Source organism: Papilio machaon, chromosome 4 (genome assembly GCF_912999745.1).
Source record: "Papilio machaon chromosome 4, ilPapMach1.1, whole genome shotgun sequence".
Taxonomy (NCBI): domain Eukaryota; kingdom Metazoa; phylum Arthropoda; class Insecta; order Lepidoptera; family Papilionidae; genus Papilio; species Papilio machaon.
Genome location: NC_059989.1, coordinates 6,355,195 through 6,372,229, shown reverse-complemented (window position 1 = coordinate 6,372,229; position 17,035 = coordinate 6,355,195). Strand labels below are relative to the sequence as shown.

Genomic DNA, 17,035 nt, shown 5'->3' with positions numbered 1-17,035 from the left:
TTAACCTGTCAAGAATACGGTCGAAACACCATTCCAAATTAATATTATATCATCGTTTACGAATATAAAATATTTTTATACCTGTTACACATTGATTTATGAAGATTACATTCCATTCCACATTAAATGATTAACGAGAGATTATATTACAAATTTCGATGAAATATTAGTCTTTTAAATTTGATATTCAACGCATTACTTATGATAAAACATTACGTCTATCAAACGGCTACAAATAAAAATATATAGTCCGTTTACATATGGCATGAATAAAGGTAACGGACGTTCATTAATTAGGTCTGATATTCCAATTGCAACTTGCAATCTGCAGGTCCTGGGTTCGAATCCCGCCATGTACCAATGTGTTTTTCGATTTTCGATTTACATATGTACATTTAACCGACGTTCTTACGGTGAAGGAAAACATCGTGATGCAACCTGCACATATCTGAGAAGAAATTCAATGATATGTGTGAAGTCAACCAACCCGCACTTGGCCAGCGTGGTTGACTATGGCCTAGTCACCCCTAAATTGGGGTAGGCTCCGAGCCCCTCGGTGGGGACGTATAGTGAGCTGATGATGATGATTCCAATTGCGGATTTTATAATTGAAGCTGGATCTTGTTGGTCAGATGACCTATTGAATGTATAAAACCTATTGAATTTGTAAAGCCGTCTTCACGAGCGGACACAGGCGAGTGGAGAGCGAAATGACTGCGCTTAATTAACTTGTATTCATACTTATTTTCAACTCATTACTTCGATGTGAAAAATATAATAAGTGTTAATGATGAATTGAAATCGAGTTGCCTCGACAACATTAAGCCCTTGATAAATTCATTATCTTCGAAGTTAACAATATCCCACGTTCATTGACTTTTAAGTCGTTATCCGGCTATGAAAATATGTACATACAATATTAACGATCTGACCCGGCTTCGGCGATGTATATCTCCTTTTTTACAGCATATATTTTTACAACAATATTATAATACCCTTTCCTGTGAATTCTCATCAATTAAGCAAAATTAGTAACCCACCAAAACAAAATTTTCACCCGAAACCGAACCTTCCACTTCAATAAGACATTTAAGCAGTGTGTATAAGATGGTAAATTTCAAAGTAAACTTACGGGATAGCATAAAAATCACAAATCAGTATGTTGAAATCTTTAGCTTCATTTATAAGTCGTAAAATATAAAGTAAAACAGCGCTTTTTTCACTTCTTTACAAACCGATAATTGTATGAACAAAGAGTTGTAAGATGTTAATTGCCAATTCACAGCGCACTTATTATTGTCATCATATTTACGATTCAACGACAGCTACATACATAAATATTGAAAATACACAATGTATACCGCATTATGATCTATTTTTATTGGAAAAATTATTCTTTTAACGCTAAGAATAATACGTAAATTATAAGCAAATAAGTGGTTTCAGTCTTTTCTTCAACATCTTCTGAGCAAAACTCACGAAAAGCCACAAGCTTAAATCCTGATTACATATACTGACGAGATAAAATTTAGGTTTAAAAGCGTCTTTGATATCGGAGTTAAGTTGCGGTATCCGTCAAGTTTCCTACGTGTCGACACTCTAACTCATAACTAAACTAAGTGACTATATATTTCATAAAAGCGTTAGTGCGTATTCACTTTGAAATTCTGTTAAAACGTGTACGTATTTTCCTTCACTATGCTAAAGAGCTTTGTTAACTTTGCGTTGTTTTGAATTATAGTAATAAAAAGCCTGTATTATGCACTTGCCATCAATACTTAGGTACGCCTTATTTTTTCCCGTCGTGTTTTGTCTACGTGTCTTATGACAGGGTAAAGTAATTAGTGAGCGATAACATAGAGCATAATGAGTGGATGGTTTCGTAGACGATAAGGAATTTCTTGAATACTATTCATATTTACTTTTAAATAGAATTGAAAATTAAGTAGCAGTGAGAGAATAAAGATGTAAATGTCACGTTTGTTTGTGCTGATATTTTATTGATCAATGTCGTATTGTTGGATTTGGATGTGTGCCAACACTCTTGTTACTCTCTCCAAGATATTAATACTGCCAAGTATAAGTGATGTGGTTGTCCGCGCCTTGTTTACTTTTGTGGTGTTGCGGCGAAAGCGATCGCGTGACTCACCTGACTTGCTCGTGCTTCTGTATGTAGATCTTGTGGAACTGTCCCTCCACGGGCGATATGATATCATTCTTCATCTCCATTGCCACGTGTTGAGGCAGGACTGATAGCAGTAGACGTTCCTGTAGAGAATTGTTTCGTTAGAAAATGCTAAAAGCAAAATACAGTCGTCAGCCATTGGACGTGTCATCTTTGCTCTTTGTTTTAAAAGTTCTAAGTGACATCACATCTTAAATGATGTGATTCCCTGCGTATTCTGAATAACATACATTGTCAGAAGATAAGACTAAATACAGGATGGCAATGATTCATATAGTAGAGCATATATTAATAAAAAATTGAAATCGTCAAATGGTATTTACTGTGTTGTCTATGAAAAAGGAATTTTTCCATTCAATATTGACAAGGAGATAGTGAAATTACCTTATGCAATTTAAATGCACACTCGCTACAATACGTCCTCTGAAAAACAAGGCCTAACTAGATATTGTATGTGACCTTAAAATGCAATAGAATTACCTGCACGTAATGTCATTTCTTTTAATGAAATTTACATTTTTCTTTGATGTCTTTATATTCCTATAGGTACTAATTGTAAAAACTGAGCTAATTTGTTAAATTCATAAACTTGTTTGCTGTTTCAATTTTACTCGTACACGACTTGATTCTTATTACATATTGATGTATATAAATAAAGATTTATAGAGATGTGAAGGCAATATGGATGGTATTGATTTCATGTAATCGAAGGCGACGCGGCGATATCCTAACTTTGTAAGACGTGATTGATCCCGGCATGGGATCAGTGGGGATCGGTTACGGCATGAACCGTTAATACAAGAACAATTACGGTCCGTGTTGTGCGCACATGTTACACTAATAATATTAACTTCGAAATACATCAATTTATTTATTTACAAAATAAATTATATTTTACATTTATGTATAAAATTAGTGCTGCAAACCAACCATATAATATCTAGAGAATATTACGAGTACACCTACACTTCGTTGTTAACTAATGGAAACAAGTCCTAAACTTTATCATAACAGAAAATAGTTTTCGCATCCTGAGGGAATTTCAATACAAATAGTTAACTCATTCATAGTAAGTAACTAAGTTGGTAAAGAAATACTTCGTAACTTATGTATTACATTGTGGTATTAATGTAAGTTAAGCAAAGTCACTAAGGAGTATTGAAGCACGAAAGCAAATCAAAATGTTCGATTACAATCTTATAAATAAAAATATTAGATAGTAAATTGCTTTATCTATAAAGTATCTTTAATAACTTATATTTTTTGGTGCGATTTGTGAAATTTTGTTCGACTTAATGCAGTGTATCAAAGGTTACATTTATAATGTGGTCGACCATCGCTTAACGCCATGATCAACAGCTCACCTTTACACAATACAGTTGTGCGACGAACCTCTATTGTTCTAAGAAAGGTTGAATACACATAAAAAGTAAATTCTTTTGTTTTAAATACTGAGAAATAAATAAAACAAGAGTGCGTAAAGATCACGAGAAAATTTTGGAAGAAACGATAAGAAAATCATTAATAGTGGGTTTCTGAGACCTTTTAAAACATATTGTTATCTCTGTTTTGTCAATAATAATGACAGGGATGACAATATGTTTTGTACTGAGATTTTAGTCTCAGAAACCAACGATTAATAATAATTTTCTTATCAAAAATGCGGGATTAATATCTCCAAGAAAATACTATAAACGTATACAAAACTAGCCTCTTTAGATATTTCTTATACAAATAAATATAAGCTTTTCTAATCTATATTGCGTTACGGCATTGTTTGATAAACAATGCATTTATATAATTTACAGAAGATAAAAAATATATAGATAAAATGTTAATACATATACAAGTAACTATACAAACAATGTAAATGTTATTGAAAAAGCTTAGCAATTAAAGTGATACATGATATTCTAATGCTTCAATGGTAGCGCGATAATTTCTACTATAGTGATATAAATGTTTACTCGATGACGTCACTATGTCACTAACCACAAAGCCGAGCCCATATTGCATCACTCCTTCAAATTGGTATAAGTAAAATAAAACTGAGCTTTAATAGATGCAATACAAAATATTAATACTTATATTTACAAAGCTGAAGGCTCGTTCATAACTTCGGAGAACTGAAATTAATCACGAGCAATAAAAGAACTCAGCACTCCTTACCCTTATCACCATCATTAGCGACATCAAGAGCAAGGAAATGGAAGGAAATAGGATGGGTCCTACGACATTAGTTATGCTGTAGATGTTGCTGACTACATTACTGGTAAATTTTAGGGTCCTCGCGTGTTTAAATTCACATTATATTCAGAAATTTATACCAGGAACTCAATCTTGCGACGGATTTAATCTCTAGTATAAACTAGAGATTAAATAAATCTTTCTAAAAAGATTAATATGCAAGTTATATGTACGTTACCAATTTTTCGTTTTCGTCCTCCATGTCTAGGCGTGCGGCGATGCAGTTGCGGGTGTCGAGGAAGGCGCGCCGCTGTGCCGTCTCCATCAGGGAGTGCATCAGCGCGCCCACCACGTTCACGCATACGAACACTACCACGTTCGCTACCATCTGCACCAAAAACATTACCTTTATGATATGATAGCACAGTCGTAATGGAAAAGAAACGAATTTGTTTAAAAATGTGATGAAGAACTGAGTCCACAAAAAAGACCTGACTTGTAGACTATTTCATAATTTTACAATACAATTACCCTTTATATTGTTAAACACGTATTTAAAAATATACATAGAAACTAATTCATGATTTTTTTTAAATAACTTTGAATTTGTCGTAATTCATTGTTCAGATATTGCGAAGTTATCATACGAAATAGCGCCCAAGTCTATAAATTATTTCAAAGTCAAGTCAAGTCTATGTATGATACTGAAATAAGGTTATGGTAGGATAACGTCTATCCGTTTAATTATGCAGAGTAATTAAATAATCTGTAATTATAATTAACACTTCAAATAACTACATTGACCTCGCATTACGGGAGCGTGCCCGCGAATGCTAATCGTTGAATTTCGTTTAAGTACCTACATTCCTTTTGGACAAGTGTTACTTACATCATATTTGCAGACTTGGACATTGCAAGTTTAGTATGTCCTTAAGAGGAAGCCGCATTCAATATAAAAAATTTGACATCACTATCAACTAAATTTAAAATCTATTCACGAATTATAAACAAAGAACTTTACGTGCGCCTATTAGAGTCTAGATTTGTATGAACAATAAAATTCTAGCAGCCGTTAAAAATGAATAATCCACGACATTTTATCATTGCAAATATCTACGGCGTAACAAAATGGTAGTGTATAAAAAAGCGCGCCAAATGGTACGCTATCAATCAACGTTACGTGAAAATGACATTCGACGCTGAGGCACTAATCGTTTCGTAGCATATTACATAAGAAAAATCTTAAACGAATAGAAAAAGACATATTATTGCGTCTTACTTCGACAGCTAGATAGCTCCGTCGCAAGCATAGAATTCAAAAAAATTATATTAGACATACAGACTGCCAATGTGACGCGCATAAAACAAAAAAAATGTACATAACTTAATACGAACAGTATAACTTCCACAAAATTACGGATGCGTTTCCCCTTCCCTTTCATTTCCGAAAAATTTTCCTTGTCTTCAGTTTTCCTTATCATTCACAGTACAGTTACATGTTTATTTGTTTCAAACTGGATTAAAAATATCACATGCGCACTGCCAAGTGGAGCTCAATGTATTTGGCTAACGAAATGTACGGAGTATGTTATAAATGTCTGCGAAATTCAAAAGTATAAGGAAATTTTTTATGTAATATAAATTTAACCACATAAATGCGTCTTACAAATATTATTACATAAAATGTATATGGTTATAACTGCTAGAAGTAATTTTATAAAAAGCCGATTCTTAGAAAGGATTCAAATAAACTCTGTTGAAATACACAGAGGACGTTTTTACTTTTTACAATTCTTAACAAATCCGAAACTAACGGACGCCTGTCTGTCCTTTAAAAAGTTTGAAAAGACATGGATTTTCTTTAAGAACGTTAACAATTTCTAAATCTTTTCACAAAGTCGTATTCCGTCTAAAATAAATAAACGAAGAGATCAATTTCAGTTGTTGAAAATTGTGTTTCATTTATAAGAAATTTTGATAATGGAAAATGATCTGACCTGGTCTATGACTCTTTAATTCTTGATAAGTATAGAATAAAACTGTTATCCTAGAAAATAAATATTAATTGATCTTCGTCGTGTGTTATCCGATATAAAAGCCTGTATTGCTCAATCGTTCTTTGGAAATTGTATATCATAAAGACAAGGATAAATCGACAATCAATAGATACCATCTAAGTTTATAATATGAAGCAATCACTCTCATGTCACCAGACATCGAATAACATAAAAGGTCTTTAGTAAAATATTGTATTACAATCCTAAAAGTGGAAGTACGTACAAATAATATCATTTATAATAGGTTAACAATATAATTAAATTATATTCTGAAACATAATTAACATCAGAAAATGCTCAATATTAGGCACGGGCGTAGAAAATTTAACTCCGATATTATAAAAGGTAAATGGGGTCGTAATAACTTTATTGATTGTAAAATGTCAGTGAAAAGGTTGCGGTTAATATATTTATAGCGTTTAAACGATAACCGGCGAGGTATAGCATCCCGAATTATATCGGTTTCACACGAGGGCAGAACATTGAGGCTGAGGAGTAAGCAATGCAGAACTGCTGTTATTTGAGCTCATACACACATTGAAACCACTTTAATTTCCTTTGACAAAATCTGTCACCGAAGTGGAAACAGTACTGCTCAATCTCGGCATATGCGTTCAAACAATAACATTACTGCTTTGACTTCTGCTCTGCCTTATTTTACTCTCGTGTGAACCTAGCATTATGTAAAAAGCGCGTGTCCTCTGCTTACACGCTTCACGCGCCCCTCATTTGAATATTCCTGAGATTGACGTAAATTGCAAATACAAAATTTATAACGTACCCACGTAGCTCTATAAAATATTATGTGAGCTTCACATTATGTAAATTAACGTTGATTACCATCTTTTCAATATAAATCAATCAAGATTTATTATGGAGGCTAACATGATCTAATTGTTTTCTTTAAACTTTGTAAACAGACTGTTATTATTAATTTTATATTGTTCCTGAATCAAATTCTTCCAATGAAAAGCTAGTATTGCCATAACACAAAAAAAAATCGAGTAAACAACGCCGACAAAAATATCAGACGAGAGATATCTTTTCACTTTAAGTACACGCGCGTAACTAAATATGTTTTTACTTTGAAGCGTCATGTTTCGGCTGCAAAGTTCTTTCACAAAAAATACCAGTATTAGTTTTTTAATTTATAAAATTGTATTTTCACACTAAGAACCAGATGTTGCTGGCATGTTTTCCTTTTAAACTCAGTATTAGTTTTGCGACTACAATTGTATTACAAAGTCATTTGACACTGAGTGGAACACAACCATGGAACAAACAAAACAGAATTAAAGAGAAGAGTAATATTAAAAACGTTTCAGTCTCAAAATTAAAAACGATTTTTAAAGATTCGATTCGAAGTAGAAACCAGTGTATGATAGCAAATTGCATGCTATTCGAACTGTACCTATTGGTTACGAACTCATGTCTCCTGATCCGTCTATATTAGTTCTGTAATCTTCATGTTATTTAGCATTCATAAGATTTTAAATACTTTATGTAAATATGTAATATGTTAACCTATAACAATCATCATCTCCCTGGCTTTCGGTTGCAAAATGTTTTTGCGAATTAGTTAATTACTGAAAGAAGTTTCCTGTCTTTATACAGGAACTAAAGTTAGAGTTTCTTAAATGTATACCATTTCATACAAAGGCTATTGTGTTAATAAAATTTGTAGATCTTAAATGTTGTAGATAAAATTCCTACTGTCAATAGATATTAATTTAATGACGGTTATTATATCAATTTGTGTACGAATATTAAGCTTATATTATCAACGAATTAATTATATGAGTAATTGGTATTGAATAAGTAATAAAGCGATACGAATAACGACAATAAGGTGCGAGCATGTTGGCAGCAATTAGACAGGTACGAGCGTGGGTGTCAGATGAATTATTAACTTTATTACCGTACTTTATATAATGCCACCGACATTTACCTCGCACCTGTATTCATTAAACGAGGAACGATATCTCAAATACTTCTTAAAAGTCACCTGCCTTATTTCATTTACCGTCGGTTTCTCAGACCAAAATCTCTGTATGAAACATCGTCATCCCCGTCATTGTATTTCACAAAACTGAGAAAACAATATGTTTATACAGAGATTTTCGTATCAAAAACCCAAAAAAAATAAGCATTCGCGTATTGGATTTCAGTTAATTAGTAGAGTAAATGTTTATAAATATATTTTATTTATCACTTCCTTTTAAGGTCTTGTATAAATTGTTCGTTTTGATTTTTTAACGTTATCTATGTTGCATGCGGGCGGCAGGTGTATGAACTTTATTTATAGAATAGACCCACATGTAACAGTTAATGTTGGCCAAACTATTGGTCTAATGAACAAACATTCAACATTTTCACAGAATTTACTATTCTATTATATTGCCCCAATTGTGAAAGTACTCCATAAATTATTATGTAACATATAACGCTTAGTTAATTTTTTTTTTACAAAAATCTTGAGTTATCATCGAGTCGCTTAAATTACTCTGGGTATCTATTATCAAACAAGAAATAAAATAAATGATTTAATATATTTTTCCTAAGCACAGATGACGTACAAAGATAATCTCTATATTTTCAAACATGCGCAAAAGAAAGCGCAGTTGTTGAACCGCATTTGCAGGTTAAGCGGTACGTTTGCGGGACATGTTTATTAGTATACAACTCTACAGGTTATACTTTCTGATGAACTTGCTGATAGTGCAGCTAGCGAAGGGTAATATGAAAATATTATAACATTATATGTTATAGTAAATAATGCTTGAAATGAAAACGAACAGTAATAAAAAAGAGAAGTCATAATGTGGATTAACTTTGTCTATCCGAAACATGTTCCCAGTATTTTATACAACAGTAACACTTTATTTCATAGTCACCAAAATAAAACAGTATCTATGGGAGGTGAATTCCTTATACAGTTTCAGGTCAAATAAATTCAATAAAACGAGTACATGCCCGTACATTGCGATTTCCATACGGCGATATCGTATTCGCTTGAATACAGCTTTACTGCATTCAATATTCCCTAAGTTATGCAGCTAACTGGCGGGATAGCTTTAACTGATGATCAACGAATATTTCTTTAGACTATATTCGCCTTTGTTTTATCAATCTTATAAATAGCAATATATCTATCTTGAATAAGCGAGACTCCAAGGGACCGTGATATTTTTTCTCGCTTATAGAGGTTCCTCTCTAACCTAACTTTCTCGCTTATGGAGGTTGTCCGTACTAATCGGATATGACTCTCGCTTATCGAGGTTCGACAGTATTTTGTTTGCCAAAATGTGTATCCGTAAATTAAACTTGTTAATCGTACAGTAACTTCTTTAGTGCTGTTGTCGATGTAATTTTTATTTAACTTGATTTTATTAATATAAAATTTTCTTATGGCTTTATTTTGTAATAGCAAGCGAACAGTCCCGTCGAAGCAACTCATAAAGTTCGAGGCCTTTTTCCATCATTTTTTATTCCAGCCATTCGCCATCCAATTTCCGCTGAAGCATGCATTTTGCAATATGTTCTGCACATCTCTGAATATAAAATCTTATTTCTGTAATCTCGGCATGGAAAATAGAATGGCCCAGGCGAACATATAAAAAGCGTTGTCTTGACTATCGGAAATTTGTTGCATATAACTTCATATGTTGGTAGTTGATAACAAACGAAAATTAACATGGAAAAAAACATGGACAACTACCAAAATATTTGAGCCACAAAATAATGACACCAACATTGTCTTTACAATTTTTTTTTGACACCAATGTCTCCAAATTTAAATAGTAAATAATTTTTTCTCTGTTTCTCAGCTTAGGGTAGAAACAATGATTATAATAGAAATATATTTAAGCTCTTATTTATAAATGATAACCAAGTAGCGTAAAACCACTTTAATAAATTATATTTGCCTAGTGACTTTTTTATAGAAAAAAAAACAACATCTATGACTATTAAAATCTGTCAAACCGGTGACATGTAAAGTATGGAAAACCCCGTGAATATAGAGATAAAATTCCCGCCTTTGCATTGAGGTTGAAAACATTATTGTAATGGAAATGTGAGGTGAGGTCGGCACGTAGTTACTCTGACTACTTTAGCTGCCGGTGCCGGCGGCGCGCTGAAACGAAAAACAAGGATGACTACACATCGCTTTGTATAAAGGAATATCGTCCACAATTATGAGAAAAATGCGTAAGTTTCCGACATTGCAAATGATGCCAATATTTTTAATCCAAAGTTGTGATCGTGATGTTTTTAATTTTTTTTAAACAAATAACAATAGTTATTTATCAATTACCGTCGTAAGAGAAGCAGTTCCTAAACAACAAATAACTAAAATAATTAGTCGTCATTAATACTCGGGAGCACAAATATTTACCCTTAACTTTAATTTGAATTTAGAACCTGCTGCATTAAAACTTGACAAGACCACAGTCTCAACGCAATTGTACAAGACCACAGTCAAACAAGCCTACATCTAATAATTAAAAATTGTATACAATAGAAGTAAAATATATCCCGACAGGGTCTCACTCATGAATCTCAGTGAAATCCAATAAATATTCTATAGAAACGAGGAGCACTTAATTTAACTGCAATCTACTCGAACCCATTACATTTTCAATCTGTAACGTACGCCAGTAAAATATGACCGTATGCTTCAGAAACTTTTTCTTTACCGTGATATTTTTGCTTTATTTTTTATCACAATTATATATAGTTTTAATTGTAAGTTTCAATTTTTTTATTATAAAACAATTTAAAAGGGTTGCTATAAAATTTTATAGAACGATCATCCAACTATGCTATGTCTGAACAAAAATGGTATTGGAAAACAGACAGTTACTGCTCTCGAACATTAAATTCATGAAATTATACTTGTTGTTCTTGATGTTAACTAATCTAATGTAACACAAGTATAATAAATTGGCAATTTGCCTTATACCAACTCCATACAATTTCCCAGGTAACGTTACACCGTCAGCCACGATTAAGGCATACAATTTCCTCGGGGATCTCTTCGTAGTAGCTCAATCAAAGTACATTCACACACATAACTGGATAACTGTAACATTTGTTAGCAATGTCAGTCATATGAATAATTTAACATAACCATTTACGATGTAAAAAAAATTGAGAAAGATGTTATGCCTAGGTTCAGGCAGGAAAAAATTATGGTGAATAATCAAAACTGTAACAAAAGGAAATACGGGAACTCTTTCTACCTTTTGAGTTAAAGTGCTTACTAAAAAGCTTGAAGTGTTACACAAATAATGTGTATTGTAATCCTTTTCTTATACAATTCGGTACAGGAAAAAGACTTCCGACAATGTAACAATGTACTTTAAAGTCTTTCACCCGACAGACATGGATGTCTAAATAATGAAATGAACGGTCGCATTAACCTGTAATAAAATATAATTCATGATGTTCGAAAATTCACTTTTAAATTCGAATATTGTGAAAATTCAGTACAACTGCATCATATAAATTATTCAGTTCAATCAATAAATGGTGGGCGGACATTTTAAAACACTTTATAAAACGTATACAATACATTTTGCGGTATTGCTTTTGTATTTATTCAGACACTTTTAGCTCTGTATTATTCATGCAAAGATAAATTACATGAGAATGATCAATTAGACTATAAATTTTCAATTAAGATTGTGAATAGTATATGAAAATAGCTCGTTTGTAGAACTAAAGTGTAGACATTCGATTAGACTTACAGTGATCTTTTCCCAAGGAAGTTGTACACGAAGCAGATGTTATACCAACAAATAATGTGATTAATTTTGTTTCCAATGAAACCGGTTTTAGACTACTAATAAATTCAAGATAAGCAGTCATTACAAATTGAATAGTAAATGTTTACTTACCAGTAAGAGATGAATAATCGCCGGAAGTATTTTGTATTAACCATGCTTTTAGTTACTTTAAAAGCATAACTAATAATTTTTTTTATTAATTGACAGATTTAATACTAAAATGAATGTTATATTGTGGTATCTAAAGTATTTAAGACACGAGTTAACAACGGCAAAGCACACATCTCATGAAAAATGTATTTCAGAACTGAGGCTTTCTGAGATATAAGAGGGACACACAAAGATGAGGACAACGATCACAAATTAACTAAATGCTGAGTATAAGTTAGATTTATAATATTCATTCATTCCTACCAAAACATGTTATTTGATAAAACTTAAAGATATGTAAATAAACCCAAAAAGTTTGTACTGGAATACGTAAACACGGAATTATTAGCTGTGGTGTATTTTATAAATATTGCCTTTAAAATAGAAAACAGGAAACGTATTAATAGCTACGCGATAAATCTAAACGTAAAATCCTAAAGCTGTCATGATAATGTAAGTCTACGACGACAGCTTAAGCATACAAGGTCGCTTTTTATCGTTAGTAATAGTGTGAACTTTTCATGTTGGTTTATGTTTGAGAACGAGCATCTTTTTGATACTACTTGAAGCCCTTAAATTTATATAAACAGTGATCCTCTGATCTAACCTAACCTAGTAACTTATAATTACCTAGAAACAGTTTTGAGCCCAAGTATATGTACATGCTTTATGGTCATTAAGTCCTAAAAAATTGTACGTTGAATATGTTAAGGGCCTAATGTGAATAACGCGTAATTTCTTTTAACAATACAATCGAACAACAACATAGCCAAATTGTATTCCTGAAAAAAAATATCGAATGTTTCTTACAAAAGTTGCTATGTAAAAAAATGATAGATTCGGTCTGTCTGGTCATTGAACTACGAGTCTGTTCCAATACTGTGCGATTGTTGGCACTCAATTATACCATTCTTTTCAAACTAAATGTAAAAGGCTTTGAATTTGAAAACTGGAAAACTGTACAGTGAAAACCTTTTCATTAAATTTTTGTATAGGAAAACGAAAATAAAAACGCGGATAACATCCATCGATGTTCGAAACGACGCATTACAAACTTTCGCAATAAATATTTCGAACAATCGCAATGGAAATAGTAATTTTGTAAAGAGGACATTAAAATCGTTTTATGTATCATATATTTCAATGGGCACGTCATGTTGGACTGGGGGAGTGACGTCATCATTGTATGCGACTACCCTCGCCTCACCAAGGCTGCGACCTTCCGACCTAATACGTGGAGACAAAAGACATCGGCGTCAACAGAAAATATAGAGGCAATATTTATCCGACTATCCACTTGTATTTATGTAGCTTCTGCCCACAAAGTTTGCTTTACAAATGTTAGGAATCAGAATCTAAGTTATGCTAATGTTGACTTAGCTCTGTCATTAAGCAATGTTTAAGTAAAGTCGTAAATTGATGTATGTTTTCTATTTTAGAGGAATAAACAGTTAAAGGGTTCTTCAATGAATAATCATTGCTATCTACTCTACATCTATAACTTCAATTCACTTTTACTAATTTTATTTAGGGCATTTAAGTAAAAACAAAATTTTCTCACCTGTTCCAAGACGTGATATGGGAATCGGTGGGCAACTAGGGCGGCGGCAATGGTGTGCGTAGTGGGGAGTAAGATGCCGAAGGTGGCGGCTACTGGTGCTCCGACGGGCAGGAGGGCGTAGGCTGCGAACACCGCCCACACGACATGCGTGGCGCCCTCCGCGGCCGAGCCGGGCCCCCAGCACGGAAGTGTGGCGGCCAGCGCGGCGCCCCCGCCGGCCAGCGCCAGCCAGCAGGCGCGTGGGAGCCGCCGCTCTGGTGCCACGCCGCCGGACCGCCCGCACCACCACGCCAACCCCGCGCACAACACCGCGTGCACGCTCAGCACTCCTACCTAGAGTCAATATGTAACTCACTAGACGAAATTAACTTATTTAAAATGACAAAAAAGGTCCAGCACATTCGCGAATAGCAAATTGATTTACGAAAGCTCGGTGTGTAACTAAGTTTATTATTTATAGTAACTAATGGCGAATAGAATATTCTGAGGACATGCGGAAGTTATATCTGGGTTTAAGACACTTTTATTGTAATTGTGTAACTTGTACTCTGTTTATCATAAATAATAAATAAATAAAAATAAATGATAATCTCTTTACTAATTATTGGAAATTATAACAATTATTGACTTCGCATGGTAATTATCTGCCTACTTAAATATTAAAAAAGGGACTTAATTATGCGTAACTTTAATGAGCGTAGGCCGTAATTTACAGCAGTTGAAAGCACAGGCTGTGCGAAAGTGAGGGTGACGGAATTTTATTACTTGACAAATTAGGACAGATGCAAGGATACTCGGACCTTAATATTCTTAAAACAGTTGAACATTCTCAATTACTTTGAACTAAACTCAAATATTAAAAGCAGGAATACAACGGCACTTGATGAAAAGATAACAAAACTTGTCTGTCTTCTTCTTTTTTAAAATTTTCTATTACAATGTTCCATATAATAAGAACATGTTTACAAAGGCGTCTATCGAAAGCTCTTGGCTTCCTCATTTCGTTATTTCATACATTTCTTCGTACGTAGTCTTAATCGATTTATTTTCTGGCATATCTTTTTCACTTTACATGAAATATTTGCCACTGTCGGCTACCAACAGAAGAAATTAGAAAAGAAAAAAGAAAATGAGTTAGAAGGAAATATATAAGTAATTTAAATTGTTTAAACTTTCGTGAGACATAATAATAAATTATTTAAGAACGGCTTAACTCACGTGTGACCGTCCGGTGACGGCACCGACTATTTAGTTACGGACCCGCCGGGGGTCTATCTTTAGTGTGTTTATTTTTTGGACTAAGTCCTCGGTGCCGTCATCGGACGATCACACGTGACTTAAGCCGTTCTTAAATAATTTATAAGTAATTTTCTAAAACATATTGTTATCTATCATTACGAGTAACGTACAGTTAAATTATAGATTTTGGTACATTTGCATAAATAACACGAATTTTATTTATTTGTAAACAGATTTAAAATAAAAGTACAAAAAAAACAATATCAGTATTCACATTATTAATTAAAAAATGATAACGTATAAGGTCAAGAAAAAAGCGGATAATAAAGTTAAATAACATAATTTTAATTTCAACGATATTGGTCCTGATTTCTTGCCTCTGATGTAATAGACCCTTCGTTTCGAACATTTACAAAACAAAATCGTAAATAAATCCTAAATTGTTCATTAACATTTCTTAATGCCCTAACAAAGTATGCCGCCTTTTTATATAATATTAAAAATTACTGCAAATGAACCAAGAAATTTTATACCTTTAACGTGTTATGACTATATAATACTATAATATTTTACATACCGATGAACATACAAGTGGGTGTTATAAATTGAAATATTTGAAACAAAAATAAGCTTATAGTCTTTAAAAATATGTGATATTGTGAGTAACACGGCTAATCAATCAAGATGTTGTTAAGGTTGCCAATATAATGTTAGCTAAGTAACCTTAAATACATGCCTAAATGTTTTTTTTTTTTTCAAAAATGAGATTCTAAAATTCCAGTGAGTGGGGTACTTAAGAAAATTTGTCACTAAAACAATTATTTTAAATCAATTGATTTTGTAAAGATTCCGCTTTCATACACAAATAACATTCGTGTGAAGCGGAGCATAAATTAATCAATTATCATTTATTTTGCGGTTTTTACCTTGTAGCCAAATAATTAAAATACACGAAGTTGTATACTTCAGGAAAGTTTCGTTAGCTGTTCTCTAAAATAACAACAGGCCGTTTCTAAAACACATTTATAATTGTTTATCTAATCCCACAGAATTATTTATCGGTCAAAGTTCAAAGGAAAGTTAAACAATACAAACTAAACTTTGTATTTCTTTTACAGAACACAATCAAGATTGTTTGTCTTTCAAAAATATGTACAATTCAAATTTATTTAATTAAAAGGAGGAAAGAATACTAAAAAGTGCAAATAGGTTAGCGTGCAGTATTCATCTTTAGAGCGGCTGGTTGTTAGCTACGAGCGCATTTCTTCGCAGGTGGGTACCAGGTGAAGGTTGCCCCACCCCACTATATAGAGCTGAATACTTGTATGTGTACCTGTGGTGCATTAGTCCAGCCGCGAGTGGCGTCGGCAGCGGCGAGGGAGGCGGCTAGCAGTGCCCAGAGCGCGAGCGCGGAACCGACGGAGGCGCGCTGCAGCTTGCACGCGTAACGCGCATACAGCTCCTCCAGCTCGGCCGACTCGAAGCGGCGCCGCGCCACCAGCCGCTCCCACCACCCGCGCCCTGACATCGCCTTCACGGCGTGGTCCATCTCACCGGCCAACGCCCGCGCGCGCCGTCACGCCCGCCGAACGCACTCGCCGCTTCATCTGCACGACAAATATTAATTGTTCAAACATTGCAAGCGATTGGGTGTTTAAATATGTTCAAGCAATAACAGAGCTTATGCTACATTTATGCAGTAGGCTGTTGTTGAAGTCTTTTCTCAGGAATATTTCAAGAAGCGGACGATTGCCGCATTTCTGACATCATAGTTCCTTTTTAAAACACTCCCAACTTAAAAATAATTCAAAGGTCAATTAAATATTCTAACACCACTATGTCAAAAACATAATATTATCGTTAACTA

The 17,035-nt window shown here is 33.5% G+C and overlaps 1 protein-coding gene across 2 annotated transcripts in view; it reads right to left on the bottom strand.

The window, feature by feature from the left end:
- Positions 1-17,035, bottom strand: part of LOC106720337 (Ca(2+)/calmodulin-responsive adenylate cyclase) — a 72,786-nt gene that overhangs the window by 36,205 nt on the left and 19,546 nt on the right. For both annotated transcript variants that reach the window (XM_045677747.1, XM_014514980.2), the window contains exons 2-5: positions 16,502-16,775; positions 13,930-14,262; positions 4,611-4,760; positions 2,150-2,268 (exon numbers count right to left, since the gene is read on the bottom strand). In XM_045677747.1, the coding sequence (XP_045533703.1) occupies positions 2,150-2,268; positions 4,611-4,760; positions 13,930-14,262; positions 16,502-16,717 (818 nt within the window). In that variant the 5' untranslated portion in view covers positions 16,718-16,775. The remainder of the gene's footprint in view (positions 1-2,149; positions 2,269-4,610; positions 4,761-13,929; positions 14,263-16,501; positions 16,776-17,035) is intronic.